This window comes from Molossus molossus, unplaced genomic scaffold (genome assembly GCF_014108415.1).
Source record: "Molossus molossus isolate mMolMol1 unplaced genomic scaffold, mMolMol1.p scaffold_m16_p_4, whole genome shotgun sequence".
Taxonomy (NCBI): Eukaryota; Metazoa; Chordata; class Mammalia; order Chiroptera; family Molossidae; genus Molossus; species Molossus molossus.
Genome location: NW_023425377.1, coordinates 62,898,844 through 62,920,715, shown reverse-complemented (window position 1 = coordinate 62,920,715; position 21,872 = coordinate 62,898,844). Strand labels below are relative to the sequence as shown.

The 21,872-nt window shown below is 38.6% G+C and overlaps 1 protein-coding gene across 2 annotated transcripts in view; it reads left to right on the top strand.

Moving 5' to 3' along the window:
* Positions 1 to 208: 208 nt before the first annotated feature.
* The window catches only part of XPO7 (exportin 7), a 37,859-nt gene continuing 16,195 nt past the window's right edge, over positions 209 to 21,872 (top strand). Inside the window, exons 1-15 of one of the 2 annotated variants that reach the window (XM_036240189.1) lie at positions 209 to 389; positions 919 to 1,065; positions 3,482 to 3,575; positions 4,651 to 4,817; positions 6,050 to 6,142; positions 8,328 to 8,432; positions 9,998 to 10,163; positions 10,748 to 10,821; positions 12,842 to 12,961; positions 14,340 to 14,486; positions 15,257 to 15,429; positions 17,818 to 18,011; positions 18,457 to 18,562; positions 21,106 to 21,241; positions 21,756 to 21,829. In XM_036240189.1, coding sequence (XP_036096082.1) covers positions 369 to 389; positions 919 to 1,065; positions 3,482 to 3,575; positions 4,651 to 4,817; positions 6,050 to 6,142; positions 8,328 to 8,432; positions 9,998 to 10,163; positions 10,748 to 10,821; positions 12,842 to 12,961; positions 14,340 to 14,486; positions 15,257 to 15,429; positions 17,818 to 18,011; positions 18,457 to 18,562; positions 21,106 to 21,241; positions 21,756 to 21,829 — 1,817 coding nt within the window. In that variant the 5' untranslated portion in view covers positions 209 to 368. The remainder of the gene's footprint in view (positions 390 to 918; positions 1,066 to 3,481; positions 3,576 to 4,650; positions 4,818 to 6,049; positions 6,143 to 8,327; positions 8,433 to 9,997; positions 10,164 to 10,747; positions 10,822 to 12,841; positions 12,962 to 14,339; positions 14,487 to 15,256; positions 15,430 to 17,817; positions 18,012 to 18,456; positions 18,563 to 21,105; positions 21,242 to 21,755; positions 21,830 to 21,872) is intronic. The other variant, XM_036240191.1, reaches the window with a different exon arrangement.

Genomic DNA, 21,872 nt, shown 5'->3' with positions numbered 1-21,872 from the left:
GGATTCCTTCTTAAAGTCCAAACCGTTCCTTTAAACACTAACAGGTGTGTTTCCTCCTCTCCAGTTAGGGAAAGGTGATATTAAGTTAACTCTTACTAGTTCTTTCCTCTTTGCTTTTAAACACCGTATTCAGTAGAAGTAGATTTGTGTCCCTCTGGGGTTTGACCAGAGCACACACCCATCCCCTTCCTGCCTATTTGGAACTGGTTCAAGATTTGAAGAGAAGGGTTTGTTTGGGGGCGTTTCCCTTGTCTTATCTCTGTGTGAGCATATGCTAGGCTTGAATTTATTTTGACCCTGCCATTTTAAATTTGGAACTGAAGCAAGAGTTTAAAGTACAACGGAAGAGAGTCTGCAGAACTTTAGCCATGAGGGACCCAGGAAGGAAGGTGCGTACATGCATTCTGAAACTTTCTCAGAGAGGTTGGCCATCTTTATGCATACATATAACTAAACTAAAAACTACTTGGCAAAGGGGAAATATTTAAAACTATGTAAAGATACATGTGACACCTATAGTATGTGTTTATTTGCTTAATTTTACAGCAGTGTCTCTAGTATTCACAATTTTGACAAACAAGTAAATTCTGAATTTTTACTTAAAAGCTTTTTGGAAAAACTTAAGAGAAGGGGCATTTTCAAGGACAAAAAATGTATCTTATGACTGATTGATCTTTAAGGGAGTAACTGAAAATATATATAGATTGATTATGCATTCTATCATTTTGTCTTCTAAAGTGTCAAATAAAGAGAGCTATAAATGGATATTATTAGATAGATAAAGGTCACCTGGCTTCTCAGAGTTGAGAAGCAAGTCTCTCTTCATTGATTATTATTTATCTTTGTCCAGTACTTTCTAGCACAGTATCTTGCTTGTGGTAGTCTATACTGATTTCTTTCTTGACTGATCTTTTCCAGAGCCTGGCCCAGTTAGAGAATCTGTGCAAACAGCTGTATGAAACCACAGATACAACCACTCGACTCCAGGCAGAGAAAGCCTTGGTTGAATTCACCAACAGTCCCGATTGCCTGAGCAAGTGCCAGCTACTCCTTGAAAGGGGGAGTGTACGTAAGATTTGAAAAATCCTAAAGAATAATAACACGTTTTAGAAAATATGTTCTGGTATAGGGTTGGATTGGGATAACTTCTATTCCTTGATTCTTCTATGTGCCTCCACCATCTTAATTTCACTTTTTTAAAAGCACTTACTTGCCAGGTTAGAAGAAAAGAAGAAGAAGACCATATAGCCTCATCAGTAAAATTTCGTTGAACATATATTTTGTCTTGTCATTTTTCATCTTGTGTCTTAATTTCTGGGACTCTTTTTCTTTTATTTACTCTTAAGTACTACCTCTTTGCAAAGAAGAAAGGACTGTATATAAATGACCTCTCTTATCCACAAAGCCCATGCCACCTTACCGGATCTCCAGTCTTCTCCGTTTTTCCTCCTCTGTACTGCAGCTGTTTTTTATGCCTTAGAAGTATAGGTGGGAAATGGTCTTGACAATGAAAATTACTGGAAGTTAGTTTTAAAAAGGACTTAGAGCTTCTTCCAGCTAAAAGTAGCAGTGCACTGATCAAAATAATGCTTTTAATATGAAACATAGTTTGATTAATATTTTTGGCAAGATGGGGATCTTGGAAAGGATAAGAATCCAACCAGGGTATCTTGAAAGGGCATTGAGAGAGTCAGAATCCCAACCAGGTTATCAGCTAGTACTATACTTAGACTGGAAGGAAATATGAAAAGAATGAAAGTAACTAATTTGTTGAGAGGGTAGAATTCTAGATGACTCCATTTTTGAATTTTCATTAGTAGTATTGCAATATTATGCAGTAAATAGAACAAATTACAGTTGTCTAAAAATTATCCTTTAGTAGCTGGAGAAGCTAACTCTTTTTCTAAGTATCTGAAGGTTACAGTCATGGTCAGAGATTGCATGGTACTCTGTTCTGTTTTCACATGTAGTAGTTTATATATTTCTTTCCAATCACTCGACTATGGAAGATGCACAGCTAGCTTTTCCAGTCGACACCCCAGAGCCCATAGTATCATCTTTGACACTGTTAACTCAAGACCCTCCTGTTGACAGTGCACAGGCTGGAATAAAATAGGATCAGTGCAATGCTAAAAACACTTAATTATACTGGATTCTTCTTTTTTAATCTCTGTTGACTTCTTAGTGATTTAGCAGATTTATTGGAATTATGTGTAAAGACTATTTACATGTTTTATAGTATATAGTTATACACCATATTATATAATTATAGTAGCCTCTCTTATATTATTAGTGATTTGACCTACCCACTCTAATCAGTTTAAACCATGTTCAGGGGTGTTGAGTAAAAGTCACATGTCAAAGTCACTTTTATAGATTTTCTCTTAAGCTTGAATATTTTTATAGCTGGTGATATTATGTAATACCTGTGGATAGCCTACTGTCTTAAGGACTTTTGGTTTCATAGACAATTATCCTTGACCCTTGATTAAATTATTTTAATGGTGCTTAGTCTGTCTCCGTTATGTGATATTGTATAATAGAGCCACATGGAGGAATTCACACACAATTCTTTGCACCTTATGAACAGATAGACAATTCTGATTCTCCATAAGGTTAAATTCATTAAAATCCACACTTGAGAACATCATAATGCTACTCCATTGCTGTGGCCATAATTTTTCTTTCCTCATAAATAATTGTTATGAATTTACTTTAAAACTAACATATATGTTCTCCAAAGCTGTAGCTTATTGCTAGCTGTGCTGGTGGAAAGACATAATTTGGGGACTAACTATACAGCATAATGTGGTGGTTCCCTCTAATACTTTTTTGTCTTTTTTTCTTTCTACCATACTAGAGAAATATTTTCAGGTGACTTTGGGGATATTTTTGAGGTGAAACTTCTGAAACATCACTTAACAAGGCTATTGATGGGAAAAAAATTTCTTGGTTTGAATGAAAGAAGAGATTTGTCTTATAAAAATATTAATATCTTTCTGAAAAGATCCCTTCGACTCTCTGGCCCTTAGACATGATCGGGCTGTTCACTTGACCCTGCCCCTTATTTGTGATTGAAAGCCACATGTGCTCTGTAGGCTTCTTTCCTCAGAAGGATAGACCCTCAAAAATCTGGAAGATCGATAGAGCAAAACCATTTTTTTTTTAATCTGAGCACAGATCTCCAAATAAAAAAAACCTTATGCCCAGCCAGTGTGGCTCAGTGGTTGAGCATTGACCCGTGCACCAGGAGGTCACCGATTTGATTCCTCTTCAGGGCACATGCCCAGGTTGTGGGCCGAATCCCCAGTAGAGGGCATGCAGAAGGCAACCAGTTGATGTTCTCTCTCATCGATGTTTCTATCTCTCTCTCCCTCCCCCTTCCTCTCTCTCTAAAATCAATAAAGAAAAATAAATAAAAACTTATGACTGGCTAACTCAATCAAATTGAATTCTAATTCTTTTTCCCCTCTTTTCACAGTCCTCATACTCCCAGTTACTGGCAGCTACTTGCCTTACAAAGCTTGTATCACGCACAAACAACCCTCTACCATTGGAACAACGAATAGATATTCGTAAGTAGAGAATTGTCTGTTCTCTTTTAAAGAAATTAGTTTGCCTAGTGATGTGCTGGTAATAGTTAAATTTATGTTGTTTGATAATGTTCTGAAATTGCTAAGCACATAGAATCTGGAATCCAGGGTTTTCCCCCCAGATATTTGAACTTATGAAAGTGAAGAAGGCCCAAAATAATGACTTCTAGATAAAACCTAAGTAACCCTTTTTGTCGTCAGAAAGTTTCTCTCTCTCTCTCTCTCTCTCTCTCTTTCTCTCTCTCTCTCTTTTTTTGTACGTACCCCTAGCGGGGACTGAACCTGGGACTCTCTGGTCCACAGGCCAATGCTCCAACCACTGAGCCAAACCAGCCAGGGCAGAAAGTTTCTTTAATTCAGTCTTTACTGCCACTAATAACTAAGAAAAATATTGTTAAGGATTTTTAATTCTGTGCAGCCCATGTTATTTAACCATCCAGGAGTAGATTCAAGGCTGCCATACTTCAGATTTTTCATTGTGGCAAGTATAAATTCTCAGTTTGAAAGCTGACTAATGTTAAATTCAACATTCCATTTCTCAGTAGCGTGAAGAATTAAGGGAGTTTAAAGTTAATAGTATAGCCCTTGCCAGTTTGGCGTAGTGGTTAGAGCACCAGCCCACGGACCAAAGAGTCATAGGTTCAATTCCCAGTCAAGTGCACGTATCTTGGTTGCAGGTTCGATCCCTGACCCTGTAGGCAGCCAGTCGATGTGTCTCTCTCACATCAGTGTGTCTCTCTCACATCAATGTTTCTCTCTTATCTCCTCTCCCTCCCTTTCACTCTCCTTAAAAAAATCAGTGGAGCCCTGGCCGGTTTGGCTCAGTGGTTGGAGCATCAGCCTGTGGACCAGAGAGTCCTGGGTTCAGTTCCCACTAGGGGCACATACCAAAAAAGGAAAAAAAAAAATCAGTGGAAAAATATCCTAATATCCTTGGGTGAGGATTAAATAAAGTTAATAATATAAATTTACTATTTCTTGGACATTTAGTACATTTAAAGATGTACAACTTTCCTTAGTAGAGCTTTATATCATGTGGGTTGTTTTTATTTTATAGGGAACTATGTACTCAACTACCTTGCCACTCGGCCAAAGTTGGCCACTTTCGTGACACAAGCACTTATTCAGTTATATGCCAGAATCACAAAGCTGGGCTGGTTTGACTGTCAGAAGGATGACTACGTCTTCAGAAATGCAATCACAGACGTCACAAGGTTTTTACAGGTATGATGTATATATTTAATGTAATAAGAATGGAAGAAGCAACATCTGTATGCTTACTTATATACTATCCTACTCTCTTAAAGGTACACCAAATAGAATTATTTGGTATATTCTGTTCTGTGTCTTTCTTACCCTTGATATGTCTTGGCTTTATATGTTTACATGTCAGCACCTCCTTCATTCTTTCTAATGCCCACGTACTAGTCTTATCTTAAATACCATAATTTAATTAACTAATCTCTTGAGGGCAGGCATTTAGTTTGTTTCTATATTTTGACTGTTAAACAAATAGTTCAGTGACTGAGTAGATAGGAAAGGAAGGAGGAAGGGAGGGAGGGAGGGAGGGAGATAGATGATAGATAGATAGATAGATAGATAGATAGATAGATAGATAGATAGATAGATAACTTGCAGTATTTTGAATAAGTATGTAGGGATTATTGGAATTACTCAATCAAAAGGATATGTGTATTTTGGCTTTAAAGAGATTTCCAAATTACACTAAAAAATAGTTGCTTTCTCCAATAATTAGAAGGTGCCTATTTCCCTGTGCCTCTACCCTAGGAGCTCAACTTTTTTATTTTTCCACTTTAATGGGTAAAAAGAATTGGAATCTTAGCATTTGAGTTATGAAGGGGATGGAACAATTTTTCATAAGTTAATTTACTACTTGATTTTTGTCTTTTTATAAACTTTCTATTTGTGTACTATGCATATATATATTTTTTCCTTTATTGATTTTAGAAAGAGGAAGTGGGGGGGGTGAGAAACATCAATGAGAGAGAACATCGATTGGCTGCCTCCTGCATGCCCCCCACTGGGGATTTGGCCCACAGCCTTGGAATGTGCCCTGACCAGGAATCGAACTGGCGGCCTCATGGTACATGGGTCAATGTTCAACCACTGAGCCACACTGACTGGGCCATTTATAATTTATCTTAAGTGTGTTTTGGCACTGTCTTTTTTTATAATGTGCATGGTACAGTGCTTATGGGTAGTTTTGAAATATGAAAGCTTTCGATTTGGTGAAGTCAGATTTAGCAGTCTTCCTTTATGGCAGTTAAGGTATTATGTCCTGCAAAGCAGCCGTTTTGAACGACTTCCTTGCTACCTTGTCTAGATAATATTAATAGTGACACATGATTACATTTCTAAAGCACGACTGCATTTCCAAAGCTGAAATCAAGCTGCACACACCACCTCTTTCTGCCTTACTTTTTTTTTTTTACCAGGATAGTGTTGAATACTGCATCATTGGCGTCACAATTTTATCTCAGCTAACCAATGAAATTAATCAAGTAAGTGCTACAGCCTTCCTCATTGAAGTAAGTGCCATATTTTTCTTAGTATTGGTGTTTTCTGCTCTGTGTGGGATGATCGTTTTTGGCAGTTGTGTGCTTTCGCGGTAAGTGATTAATGCCCTTTTGAAACAAAATAGTTGCATTGGGGTTTCCTCTGTAAGTACAACCTACCTCACTCTTTTTGTCCTGGTCCCTTCTGTCTCCAGAATATTTTATCCGCATCTCAGCTTTCCTCACTGGTACTAATGTTCATTGTTAGAGATGCAAGCAATAGTCCTAAGTCAAAACCTTAATTAATCTCTTTGTTAATGAAAAAGAATGAGTCCAAAACAAGGAATCTCTAAAGTGAAACCAGCATCATTTGTGTGTCCCTTCTGCTGTGTACATTACTCTGTGTTTATAATCATTTAAAAATTAATTACCATGTCCAATTATTAAAGATTTTGCTGGTAATCTTTTCAGAATGCAGAAAACATTCTACTGAATACTAGACAATGTTTTAAATAGTCATTGATGATATAGATCACTACAGAGGAAACACCAGTGACTTTCTTTTGCTCTGGCTGTTATTTTTTCAGTCATTTACTTTTGTATTGAGCTAAAATGTATTATTGAATAGGCCAGTATTAATATTAGTTGTAATATCTCACCCTTCAGTTGTCAGCTTGTAATTACCTTGGCATCACTGTTGTTGTTGCTCATATTTATACAGACATTTTTATTAACCCATGAGAAATTTTAACTATGAATAAGTACTATTTTAAATGCACTTGCATAGCCTATTAGAATCTGGAGTTCATACTGTGTTCTCTGTCACATGCAATCCCCATTGTGGTTGGTAATTAGCGAAATAATAATAAAGCTTATACATTTGAGTGATTACTGTGTGAAAGGCACTGTTCTAAGCACTTTACTTACATTAACTAATTTCATTCTCACAGTAGACCTAGACAGGTACTATGGTTATCCCATTTTCTAGAGAAGGAAACTGAGGTACATAAAAGCTAAATAATTTGTCTAAGGTAGTTACAGCAGGCAATAGTATCAGAATTCAAATCCATATAGTCTTATTCCACTGCCTGTGCTTTTAATAACTAACTTCTTATTTAACTATTGTTACCTTTGTAGTTGGAAAGTATGCATTAACTAAGTACAGAGATTGTGGGATTCGTGTTCTCTCCTTTGAAGCTTAGCCTCACAAAATACATCAGTGCTGATATAAAATAAATAATAAAACTTCCAAATTTTATACTTGTCTTTCTTAAGAAAACAATACAAATGTATGTAACATACTTAATGTGATTATTCTCAGTATTATGATCAGCATAATAGATTATATGGTATATGATGTATAATCTAGCAATGGCTTATTTATCAATGACATTTATGATAACACAGTGACACTGAAGCTAGAATTTAGGAATATTTTGAACCTCTGTATCACTTAATTTTCTGTGGGTTTTTTAAGATTCAAATCAGAAAGTGTATTTCTATTACTATTCCTATTTGAACTTAGAAATAAAATCAGGAGGGCCCATAGCTTGGTTGTCTGTCAGAAATCTTGCCTCATTATTCTTTAATATGCCAAAAGCAAAATGAGCTTCCTCTTGAATTAATTGGTCAGTATATAGAAGAGATTTAAACTTTCAATTGGAAAAAAATACCCTTGACAATCTTGACTTTTAATTTCACTTACTGAGTACCTACTATGTGTCAGGAATAGAGGACATACTAAAGAAGTAAAAAGTTCAGTCCTTAACCACAAAAACTTTTAAAATGTGGCTGAAAAGATGAGAAAGAGGAATAACTGACTGGTACGACCATTTAATTAAAGTGTTCACTCCTGTGGTCTGGACTCTATGTAGAAATAAATAGGTTAGAGAAGGAAGAGGGTATTTACAGGAAGTCTAGAGGAAATTAAAAAACTTTGCAATGGAAATACTCATTTCTTCTTCTGTTTTCCCTCTGTAAGCTCTAGAAATAGGGTATCCTGGCTGTTAGCAGCTTATTATCCTTTGTATCCTCTCATTTTATATGATTTAATAGTAATTTAAATGTTAAAAATATATTTTGTATTTGTGTTGCTTTTATTGGAAATCTTTATACTTTATTTGAAGTCTGCTTGAAAAAATGTTTTCTTTGCTGTTAATTCTAAAACTTGCATTGTTTTTGTTGTTGTTGTTGTTGTTGTTGTTGGTTTTTTGCACAGGCAGACACCACCCATCCTTTAACCAAGCACAGGAAAATAGCCTCTTCTTTCCGAGATTCATCATTATTTGATATCTTCACACTTTCCTGCAATTTACTAAAACAGGTGAGATCGTAGGTTGGGTCCTGCTTCCCATTTCATTTGGAAAGGATGACAATGAGTGGACACTTGTTAGATACCGGCTCTTAATTGAGCCCATGGGCATTTATGCATTTCTGTAATTATCATCATCATCATCACCTCTCACATACCTGTTTCCAAGATACTGAAAAAACTTGCCAGACTGACCACCGGTGTTGGAGAAAGGATTGTGATTTTTCTATTTCCAATCTATTTCCCTACGTAAGAGCAGTGAGGGAACATTATCCTATGCTGCTATCCCAAAGGAATCTAGTTTACCATCAAGTTTGAGGTTCTGTTGTTTGTTCTTTTATACCCACATAAAATCTTTCTATACAGAGTAAAGGCATGTTAACTTTAGTGCTCAGAAAGTAGGCTCAGAGGACATTGTTAGCACAGTAAAACGGCTGATTCCCCATCCCCTGCTGAGCTAAAAGCAGCAAATAAACAAGCAACATCTGTAAGGAAAAGCAGATTTTGAAATTTTAACATCCATTTAGATTTCATAACCTGGAGGGGTAGGCAGTATCACATAGGGAAATTACCCGTTTTAAAATAGTTGCTGTTTTCAATTCATTTATTGATAGAGTTGAACTAAGAAATGTTAACTTACATGTTCTGCACGTTTATAACAATGTTTAGCTGCTTTGTCCCTATAGAGAGCTCAGTGGGATTAGCCTCTGGCTCTGTTCATTTGAGGGATTTGGGTTTATTTTGTTCTTGTTCTCATTTTTCAATATGTCCCAGTTTTAGTTTTAGAAACAAGTTTGGATTCTTTGTTATCCCACTTAATGTCCATCCTTTTTCTCAATTACCTGCTTATCTCAGAATTCCCACATAATCCTGAGATTGGGCAAGTTGCCTGGAAAAAACTGTTGTACCCCCTTGTGGGGGAGGGGCAAGCTTCTGAGAAAACTGGGGTTTGAATCCTCCTCACTGATACTATCAAAAACAGTTAGCTATCTGGTCACTGAGTTCATAGCTGGTATGAACTTTGAATATGAGAGACCCGGTAGCAATGGACCAGTATTGAGCTTCCGGCAGGTAAACTGCCAGTGAATAAATAAAATTCGGTGGTTATTTTATTTTAAGTTTGGTTTGAAAGATTTTTGTTGATGTTGGTGATGATAATATTAAAAAGAAGAAGAAAAATAGGACAGGCTATAAAACTTACTAGAACTCCCTTCCAGAGATGAATCCTACCCCTGTCTAGAAACAGCTAGAATTTCACATGCAAATGAAGTAACCACACATACTGCTTCAGGATTGTCTGTGGCCACTATGTCTACATGGAAAAGGATGACTTCTTTAAATACTAGTTTCATGTTTTAAGGTAAGTATGCTGTAATAATAAGTAAGGAGCTTGGATTTTCATAGTAGCATTAGGTAATAGAAGTACAGCAAGCATCTTGTGGCAGGTGAAACATCACTTTTTGTGTGGAAATATAGCCCTCCTTTTCTGGCTCAACAGCCTGCTTATGAGTCTGGTAGCAAGCTTGAAGAGAGGAGTGATTGATTGTTTGGGGCTCATTATATGGTAATTTTTACAGGCTTCTGGAAAGAATCTAAACTTGAATGATGAAAGTCAGCATGGTTTGCTCATGCAACTACTCAAACTCACTCATAACTGCCTGAACTTTGATTTCATTGGCACATCTACTGATGAGTCCTCGGATGACCTCTGCACAGTACAGATTCCCACCAGCTGGAGATCAGGTAAGAGAATCACACCACCTGAAACAGGCTGCCGCTCAGCTCTACGTAGTATCTATATGATGGTCTAAAGGACCCCTGGCAGTCCCTTGCTTGCTGTATAAAACATTTAGAATTTTAGCATCTGTCTTTACAAAGGGAGTTCCTGGAGGACCTTACAGAACCCCGGCCTGGAAGAATTCTGAATTACTGACTGATGTGACTTTGACCTTCTTACATTAACCACCTAGAGACTTCTGTTATGCTATTTATTTGAGGTTATGTCTAGCTTTAAAAACAAAATTAAGCAAAAGAACTTGTGCTTATGTTTGTGTGTTCTTAAGGATAAAATTCTTGCTATGAACAGAGCCCTGCTTGTCTTAAGTTCTCTGAGACTCAGAAGAATGAATCTGCTTCTCAGAAGAGCTAGAAACTAGTTCTTTAAAAAAGGAAAACAAAAAGCCCCTAGTACCTTATCACTTTCAAAGGACATAAGCATTGTGTAAGATAATAAAGCGGAGAGACATGCTCCTTAACATAGTGCCAACAGTCTGTCAGGAGCAGCGTGCAGACATATTCAGTGAAGTGCTTGTGTGTCTTTCTTTCAGCATTCTTAGATTCTTCAACTCTGCAGCTGTTTTTTGACCTGTATCATTCCATCCCTCCTTCATTTTCACCTCTGGTGAGTCAGTTTCTAAAATAAACCTATTTCTGGAAAGTGTTGGTGGTGAATGAGCCTTATGTTCATTTTGTACAAAATCATAGAACTAAAGCATGGAAATACTAGAGTTGGTAGCTAGCCAAGGTGAAGCTTATAGCGTAACAGTTCTTGTAAAAAAGTCTTCATTCTTTTATAATAATTTCTGTCTAATGACAAATTGCTGCAAATGTCAGGCTCTTTTGTCTCATCTTGACTTTATACCTCAAACTGCTACAGGCTAGAGTATGGGTAGTCACATTATATTGTTGAGCTAAAGGTTGTCCTGACTGAGAAAAGTTTTAAAATCCCTCAGACATAAGTGATAAATGGAAGCTGTAATAGGAAGGCAGATTTGCATACATATTTCCAAATAACATCTGAAAGCTCTTAGGAATGATCCTTTCTCCTTGAAAGCAATAAACTCAAATCACAGAATTCACCCAAGTCCTAAAAGATGTTGGTCTGGTATTCTAGATTGTTGTGCAAAATGTACAAATACTGTTTAAAATACTATTGTGCAAAATATACAAAGAAAACAGTAAAGTAATGGGTGTTTTGCGTAGTGTTTCTACAGTGGACTACTTTCCTGGTCATTATAGTACTTTTCCAAATTGATTTAGACCTTTGCTTTAGCAAAACATGAAGCCATTGTTGTTTGTATTAAGTTTACTGTAGGAAAAAACTATTTATAAAGGTCTGGGAAAAATTAAGGGGATCCAACAAGAGGTGATGACTGTGCTTCCTAGGGTGAGTAGTTGTGAGAGGCTTCAAGGGCCAAGGTAGGGAGCTCTGGAGAAAGCTGAAGCTATGGCCTGGAGGAGGGCTGCACAACAGAGGTAGAGAAACACTGCCAACCATAGCCCGTCTGGGTGGCGCTTCTTCCTCCTTCCCTGATCTCCTTGCTGGTACTTTCCAGCTAGAAGCAAGAGGGCCGGGGAGCTTGGCTGTTGTTAGTCACAGAGGTCAACCTCCCAGGGAACAGAGCAGGGTGGAGAAGGGTAGAAAATAGATCTGATGGGACAGAGAGTATAAATATCTAGTACAGTAGGGAAAGGGTAAAATGTTTTCAGCCTAAAAGCTGGGTTTTTTACGACCCAGACACAACTTAGCAAAACCTGACTAGCCAAAAGGTCTTTTTTTTTTTTTTTTTTTTTGTTCAGGTAGAGTGGGAGGGAGAGAGAGAAACATCGATGTGAAAGGAACACATCGAGTGGCTGCCACCCGCACGACCAACCAGGGCTGGGGACAAACTGCAACCGAGGTACGCGCCCTTAGTGGGAACCGAACCCGGGTCTCTCCAGACCGCAGGCCAACGCTCTAACCGCTGAGCCAAACCGGCCAGGGCAGGTCTTTTTTTTTTTTCTATCCTCACCCAAGGACATTTTTCCATATTTTGTTCAGATAGCGTGGGAGGGAGGGGGGGAGAGAGAGAAAGAAACATCGACGTGAAAGGGACACATCGAGTGGTTGCCACCCGCACAACCCAACCAGGGCTGGGGACAAACTGCAACCGAGGTACATGCCCTTAGCAGGAACCAAACCCGGGTCTCTGGACTGCAGGCTGACACTCTAACCGCTGAGCCAAATAGTCCAGGGCAAAAGGGTGTTAATGAAACAGAAAGAAACTGAATCTAAAGCTTTATTTAAACTATGAATTGCATGGTATTTTCAAGCCTAAAATATATATCTTAACAAGAATCAAGGAAGCCATTGGGGTGGTCAAAGAATAATGCCTAACTTTAGGAATTTCCAAAGTGTGAATTTAAGTAGTTGGTATCATATTGGATGTAATATTCTTTTTTTTTCTTTCAGTGAAGTTGTTTCAGATATCCTAAGCTGTATCCTCCTTGATCTTTCTATATTACTATAATTGTAGCAGCAGTTAAAAGAACAAAATTAGAGGCATATGTAAATACAAATATTATACAAGCAGAAAGAATCATGAAAATAGCTGTACAATCTTTTTTAAATCAATTGTGTTTAAGTTGTGCCCTGTTTTTAGGTATTATCCTGCTTAGTACAGATTGCCTCGGTCAGAAGGTCCCTGTTTAACAATGCAGAGAGGGCCAAGTTTCTCTCTCATCTTGTTGATGGTGTTAAACGAATACTGGAAAATCCACAGGTAAGATTTGAGGATTTGTTTTTATTTAAATATAGATATGAGATATGTGTGTGTGTGTGTATGTGATATATGATTTGTGTGTGTGTGTGCGCACGCACACACACCTATCTAGAAGTCACACTTTGTGGAATCCCAGAAAATAGCTCAGTCTGTTGTTCTTAAAAAGGTTTAAGTGAATCTAGTATTTGTAGAAAATTCTTGAGAACATTAGCCCAAAGGGAGAGCTTGTGCCTCTAGCTTCAATAATACAGGACTTGTGGAAAAGGATCACTGTATTCAGGAAAATAAGGATAGAACTATAGTCATTTTCCCCCAAGAAATTGAGAATTTAAAGTTGTTTTTCTTTTTGTTTTCATTTGTTTTAATGTACATTGTTTATTTAAGTGTATAGGGCTGCTTTTAGGTGGAAAGGGAGAGATTTGTCATTTAAATATTCATTCCATAACTCAGTTGTCCTTTTTAGCCCAAAGATTTAGTAAACACCTACTTTTTAAAAGAAGTATGTTTTTATCAATTTATTTTTTTAGAGAGATAGGAAGGGAGAGGTAGAGATAGAAACATCAGTGACAGAAATATCAATCGACTACCTCCTGTATGTCCCCTACGGGGGATCGAGCCCAAAACCTGGGCACGTGCCCTAACCGGGAATCAAACTGATGACTTCTTGGTCCATGGATGATGTTCAGCCAACTAAACCACACCAGCAAACACCTACTTTTTTAAAGTATCACTCTACACTAGGAGATATCATTAAAGCAGTTCATAATTCAACAAATTTTGGAAACACCTACCGTGTATCAAAACAAAGTCTGCCCTCCTGTGCTAATAGAAGAAGACATATATAAGGAAACAAATACGCTGGTATAATATGCAAACAAATCAAAAGTTTGATGTAAGTATATAATAAAATGTATAAACACAATATAGGAATAGGTAAATTATAGCCATGATGATATATAAAACATTGTATAACTGCTACTGTGGTTTAATTGTACTTAATGATTCATCTCATAGATGTGAAGATGAAAATTTCATTATGTTTTCTTTAACTAATGGGAAGCAAACAGACCAGTTGCATCTTAGATCGTGCCCCTTATCTGCCATTTATAAGTTTTACCACTGTAGGCCCATAGTGTGATCCTTCTGGGCTTCCGTTTCATCAGTCGAGGCTTGTGCCACAGGGTGATAACTATGAACAGATGAGGTAATTGATGTGACCATCCTTTTTAAAAAATTGTTTTTAAACATTATACAGATGTGTCATTCTGAATCACTTGCATCTCAGAAGTAGATTCTCCCCTCCATGCCATCCCAAATGTCATTCGGAAGTATAGTGCATCACATTTTACATTTTATTTTCCTCCTGTGCTGTCACCAGAGTTTATCAGACCCAAACAATTACCATGAGTTTTGCAGACTACTGGCCCGACTGAAGAGTAACTATCAACTGGGAGAATTAGTAAAGGTGGAAAACTATCCTGAGGTCATCCGATTGATAGCTAACTTCACAGTGACCAGCCTACAGGTTTGTCTTTGATAGCTTGGCTCTTTCTTCCTAAACTCAGAACCGCTCTTCTTGTTCATTGGTTTTAACCTTCTAAGAATGTTCTATTTTTTCCCCCTTGGCAAAAGTAAATATAAGTACATGTAGGGGTAACCTTGCAGAGTAGTTACTGTCGTAGTCTACACATGAGTATTACAAAAGTGCAAGAAGTATTGGGAGAAGAACATGTGGGAGTTGCAAGGATAATACTTAGAAGCAAGGCAGAGAGAATCCCCTCAGAATCACCCTCAGAAGACCAGACTGCAACAGGGAGCTAGACAGAATAGTAAAGAGAGTCAGTGCCCTCTTTTTCTCAGTTATGTAATATAGGGGAATAGTTCTTAGATTTTATGGCTTGCATCAAAATCATCTGGGGGGCTTGATGAAAAAGACAGGTGCTTGGATCTTACCCCCATAATTTCTAGTTCACTAGGTTCAGGATAGAGCCCTGGTGTCTCTGTTTCTAACATGTTCTCTAAGTAATTCTCATGCATACTGATGGCTGAGAACCCCTTACCCAAGGTTTTCCTTGTGTTAAGCTTTACTCATCCAGCATAGCACAGCTCTTCTCATTCGATGCTTAATCTCTGAAATACTAATAAACACATTAGACTAGTTGCCATACACAGAACAAAGCCCATAAAAGATTATCTTTTTTTTAAAGTCTTTATTCCTTTTTGTCAAGTGGCATGGGACTAGTGTATTGTGTACAAAAATAAGAAATATGCCTCCTGCTCTTTGGTTTTTCTTAGCACTGGGAATTTGCCCCAAATAGTGTGCACTATCTCCTGAGCCTATGGCAGCGGCTGGCAGCCTCTGTGCCATATGTGAAAGCCACAGAGCCCCACATGCTGGAAACTTATACTCCTGAAGTCACCAAAGCCTACATCACATCCCGTTTGGAATCTGTGCACATCATACTGAGGTAAGGACATTGGAACAGCCTTCCCCCAGTAGCCTTGCCAGAGATCAAACTCCCAGTTGGCAAAAATGTATTTGATAGGAGTGTTACTGGAGCTAATACTGTTAATGGTCAAATTTTTTTTGTCAACAGAATAGCATAAAGTCTGAAAGAATAGTCTTTAACATCCTATTCATGTCTTGTTACTGCCATCAGTAGCAATATCTTCGATTACAAAGTATAATGTTTGTCCTTGTCACTGATTTTCTTTAAACAAGAGAGAAACATTTATAGACAGTAGATGGTAAGTGTTATAATATGTAAAGTATAGGTGCTTAATGTGAACTCCTAAAATATTAACTACATAAAAGGAATTACACAATCTAGAATTTACTAGAAGATACAAAAATTCTAGGCAACTGATCACTGTTTGCATTACATTAACATGTGGTTTCTGTCCACCCTAACTATTAACTATACCAGAGACCTATAGCTAAAGAAATGTCAGACCCTTTCAAAACTGACCTACGTAAAGTTAAGTTATTCTTTGTTTTAGGTACTTTCTTGTTTGTGTTTCTTGTGTTTTTTTGTGGGGAGGGGTTGGCTTAAAAAACAAATATTTATTTTTCTCACAATTCTGGAGGCCAGAGGTCTGAGATCCAGGTGCCAGCAGGGTTGGTTTCTGGTGAGGCCTCTCTCCTTGGTTTGCAGATGACCACCTTCTCTCTGTGTCCTCACGTGCCCTTTTCTCTGTGTGCACCCAGATATATCTATATTTTTCTATATGTTTCTTGTTATAAGGACACCAGTCCTATTGGATTAGGGCCCCACCCTTAAGACCTCATTTAACCTTTTTTTTATTGAGGTATAATTGACATATAGCATTCTGTTACTTATAGATGTACAACATAGTGATTCAGTATTTGTATATATTGCAAGATGATCACAATAAATCTGGTTAACATCCAGCACTACACAGTTATAATTTTTTTTTTCTTGTGATAAGAACTTTTAAGACTACCCATATATTTTTTTATTGGCTGTTTCTCGGGAATTTACTTGGATTCTGAAGATCTGGGTTTAAGTTGGATTCTTAATTTGTTTAGAGTTAAGTGCATTTCATTGTCATAACAGTCTGAACTGTTTATGACTTGAGTCATTTTAAAATCTGATAATTTTGGAAGTCCACTGGGAGGTGTTGCTTAATTAACTATATCATTTCTGTTCCTGAGGAGTCAGCGGTTTTAGTGAGACCAGCCATGTGGGGAGTGGTTACATGTGTGGGCTCTGAGCCCAGATAGCTAGTTAATAGCTGTGTATTCTTAGGCAAGGCTGTTATGAAGATTGTGGACCATGGTAAACACACCACTATGAACTGTTAGTTGCAGTGGTACTGCTGCTGCGGGATGGTCATGCTGTGATGTAATAATAGACAGAGAGCTTATAATATATCAAGATTTTCAAATTTACAAACCAAGTAGACAAGGCAAGACCTGGTATAAATCCACAGGGCCTCATCTGTAATTCTGAAATCCAGGATGTGAAAACGAAATTTTCCCGTAAGTTTGGCACCAAAACTCATTTGGTGGCACAACTTGACATGCACTGATATGGGACCCTTTATTGTCATTTTTAAAAATTCTACTTAATATGACTATTTGTAATATTTATACATTTTGCTATAGGAATATTGTGTTTGACAACACCACAGAGCCCATCAAGGGTTCATATTACATGACAGAAGCACCATATTGCCTCCCTAAAACCTGAAGGTTTCTGAATTCCAAAATACATCTTGTCAGAATGGCCTCACTCAAGAGACAGGGTGCTTGTCATCCCAAAGTTTGCTGTGGTCGAGAACAAGCCAAAGGCCAGAGCTCCTGGAGTGGAGAAACATAGGAATGAGGGGATCAAGGCCAACAAATGTTAAGGACTAGAAATTCAAATTGAAAGATTGGACACCTGACCTGGCCTGTGTGTTTCAATGGTTAGAGCATCAGCCCAGCACTGGAGGGTCTTGGGTTCAATTCCCGGTCAAGGGCACATACCTGGGTTGCAGGTTCAGTTCCTGGCCCTGGCTGGGGTGGGTGCAAGAAGCAACTGATCGATGTGTCTCTCTCACATCAGTGTTTCTCTCTCACTCCACCCCTCCTTTCCACTCTCACTAAAAATCAATGGGAAAAAATCCTCAAGTGAGGATTTAAAAAAAAGAAAGATTGGACACCAACAAGCAAAATATTCCTAAGGGAGACTGGTGCTTAGGTTGAAGATACCAGTTTTCTTCATATTTCTTTCTTGGTTACAAGTAGTGTTGTGATACAGGCCACTACTGTTGGAAACAGTGGGTAAATGAAGAAGAAAGAGTGGCTCAGATGGGGAAATCAATAGGCATATTTCTTCCCTTGGGAGTAGGGATGGACTGGAAGATCCTCTGGAAGACACAGGTCTGGTCCAGCAGCAGTTGGACCAGCTGTCTACAATTGGGCGTTGTGAATACGAGAAGACGTGTGCACTCCTCGTGCAGTTGTTTGACCAGTCGGCCCAGTCCTATCAGGAGCTGCTGCAGAGCGCCAGTGCCAGCCCAATGGATATTGCAGTGCAGGAGGGTGAGTGGACAGTGCACCGGGCCTGTAAGCAGGTGACATCAGTGCCCTTTCACTCATTGCCACCTCTATCCTACCTTCCCCTCAGGATTCTTCCATCATCAGTTACCTCTATATACACAAAAGAGTGTATGTTAAATGCCACCGGGGACTAGGGAAGAGTAACTAAAATCATCTGCAATGGTTGTATTTAACTTTAAGAAAGTACTGCAATCTAAAAATAATCTTGTCCAGTAGGGCAGCCTTGGTCATCTGATGAATTTCTCCCTTGGCATCACCCATACCAGAGCAGAGTAGGAGCTATACTCTGTAAGAGTAAGACTTTATGGCTTCTCCATAGTATTTTTAAGATCAAGGAAGCTCCTAGTAAGAAATGATCCTCACAGTGAGGGATTTCTTCATGAAATAATCACTGGAGGTGACACAGTGGATCTTGTTCCTATTGCAGGAAGGCTGACGTGGCTGGTTTATATCATTGGTGCAGTGATTGGTGGCCGGGTCTCTTTCGCCAGCACTGATGAGCAAGATGCTATGGATGGTGAGCTCGTCTGTCGGTAAGTGCTTCCTCTGAGGCTTCCCACTTCACTGCTGCGACCTGGCCTTCACTCACACCCCCTTTTGTGTTCTGAGACTACAAGAACTTGACATGTCTGTTAATGCTTTTCTCCCCATGTATAGAATACAATCTCATGAAGCTGGTTGCCCATGAAAAATGAAGGACTATTACAGGTCCAACTTCAAATCTTTTATAAGTTCAGCAAGAACTCTGCCTACCTTCCTTACTTAAAAAAAAAAATTGTAGTACTTCAGCAAGGAATTATGGATACAGAATTAGGAAAACCAGACTGAGGAGTAGCTTCTAGTCCTGTTTAAGGACAATACCTCAGAGCTAATAAAATGTAGACTCCTTTTGCTATACCGGAGGAAGTCTAATAGGCAACTGTGGTTCTTCAGTATCCCCCAAAGATGGAATTATAGAGTTTCTACAGCCTTTCAGGTCTCTTGACCATATACTTTTCCACCTACAGGACTTCAAGTTATTTTTTATCTGTGTGATTCTCATACTACTAAAACCTATAAGTAAGCATTTAATAATTTCTAAAAATGTATCAAACATAGAAATAAAAAGGGCTACTTGAATACCCTACAGCAGAGGTTCTCAAACCTTGAGGACCTCATAGAGCCTTCTTTCAATGAGATACATCTACTATCAGTGTTTATCATATTGGAAATAAAACTGAGAAATTTTTTCTTTTTTAAATCCTCACCCAAGGATATTTTTCTGTTTATCTTCAGACAGAGTGGGAGAGAAAAAGAGGAAGAAAAAAGGAGAGAGAGAGAAACATTGACATGTGAGAGACACACTGAATGGTTGCCGACCGCACAACCCCGACCAGGGCTGGGGACGAACCACAACCAAGGTACGTGCCCTTGGCAAAAACCAAACCCGTGACTCATAGATCCACGGGCTGACACTCTACCACTGAGCCAAACCAGCCAGGACTGAAAAATTTTTTATAATTCATTTTAAAACAGTAAGCACAATTACGTGTCAAAAATATAAAGAATATTTTTAATAACTATTTTCCCAAAAAAACTAATGAGAAGAGTGGTCATGTTCTATTATCTAGCATAGAAGTCAGCTGGATTCTCATACCTGCCTCTCCATTCAGTCTGTTGTGAAATCATGCGCCTTGTAGCCTCTAGGAAACCCCACTACACCCACATACGAGAATTCCAGTGAAAGGGCAAATAATGTTTTAGCATTTTTATGGAAATGTTTTGTTTTTTGTTTTGTTTTGTTATCCTCACCCGAGGACATTTTTTCATTTTTTGTTCAGATAGAGTGGGAGGGAGAGAGAGGAAGAGAGAGAGAAACATTGACGTGAAGGGGACACGTCGTGTGGCTGCCACCTACATGACCCATCAGGGCCGGGGACAGACTACAACCGAGGTACATGCCCTTAGTGGGAACCGAACCCAGGTCTCTCCGGACCGCAGGCCAACTCTCTAACTGCTGAGCCAAACCGGCCAGAGCTGGAAATGGTTTTGTGGCCTTTCAAAGAACTGCTACTCTGAAGGATTCTAAACTTTCTGATGCTCTCCTTAGAGATAAATACATTTTAACATGATGCATTAGAATTTATTGATTCCCAGATGTTTTAATCCATAATCCTTATTCATATTCTGAAAATCTCCATTTAGCTCTTTCTACCCCCATTTTGTTTATCAGATGCCCGTTGCCCTTAGGTGCCTGACAAAAGTCTTCACAGCATGTCACACTGGCATTTTTTGGAGAGTCAAGCAAAGATTTAGCTAAGGATGACCTCTCATACCTCTTTGAGTTTGCAGCCTGGTGTGATACTGTGTCACAATACAAATTGAGTCTGACAGTCTCTTCTGTACCAGTTCTTCGGCTGAGTGTTGCAGCATGAAGACTGAGTCTAATTCACTTGTGACACGTCACACAGTTTGTTACCTGTTCTCACATCAAAATGTCAGATGACTCACTTGTGATAACATTATTATTATTCATTCAACATTCACTCACTTGCACTCCAGTATGCTTCCTTTGGGGAACTGGTGCAGGGAAAGGGATGAACTCACATGTCTGCTCTTGGTCCCTGGAAGTGTTGTGAACATTGTCCTTCGAGTGTCTTCATTTCTTTTCTGGCTCTCTGACAAAAAAGATTGAGAACCACTGGTTTCATTCAATCTCCCTCATCTTATAGATGAGGAATGGAGACTCAGAAAATAAATTGCTTTATTCAAGTTCTCACAGAAGTTTTGAGGATGACCATTACTGTAGTACTAGTTGGTTTTTTCCCCCTACTATTTTTAAGCTGATTACAAGTTCTGCCTCAATTTACAGTCTCAGTGGGTTGGAAGTTTTAAACATCTAAATAGTCATTCATATTCATTTCTTGGCTATGGTTCCTGTAGGGCAGAAGCGGAGACTTTTGTTTCCCCCACAGCACTTAGAGCCTGCAGAGAATGTTTTTCAAATAGGGTGGGAAGGAGAGGAGACATGTATAACTGTTTCTAGAGTGACTAGGATATCCTGCTGTTGAGAGAACCATTGCTCTTCTTCCTCTAGGGTGCTCCAGCTGATGAACCTCACAGATTCTCGCCTGGCTCAGGCAGGCAACGAGAAGCTAGAACTGGCCATGCTGAGCTTTTTTGAACAGTTTCGTAAGATCTACATTGGGGACCAGGTGCAAAAATCCTCTAAGGTAACAGGCTCTCGGTCGTCTATTGGTTCTCCCTTCTGCTTGTGTAATTGCTGATCAAGGGAAACGGCTGGTAACAGTTTGGATACAGTCTCCAGATTTTACAAATCAGGATAGTCCAACTGTCTTCTCTTAGTCTAGGAGACAATTGGGAGACTCATCAAACAGTGGAGTGGGCCCATTTCTGTAGTGCTCCATATGGCCATTCAAAATATACGTTGATGTTCCCAGAATTGTCAGTTCGCAGTCTCTGTTCATAAATTGATGTTCAGAACAGCAGGATTCGTCAGTCCTTTGTAAATTCGGGGTTGAAAGGGGCTGTAAAATAGTTCAACATCTATGCAGTATTTAGTAATACTTAGAAAGTAGCTTATCACTTCAATCAAGACTTCCTTGGCATTGTTGTACATTTTCTTCCCACATCTTACCCCCTGAATGAGGACAAAAACAGTTCTGGGGTGTGATTTTTCTAATCAGTATTTTCTGGTTACTTTCTCTTCTCTCAACACAACACCAGCTGTACCGCCGACTCTCAGAAGTTCTGGGGTTGAATGATGAGACCATGGTCCTAAGCGTCTTCATCGGAAAAATGTAAGTGTTTTGGCTTGCCATCAGCAAGAGTCCCTTGCAATCC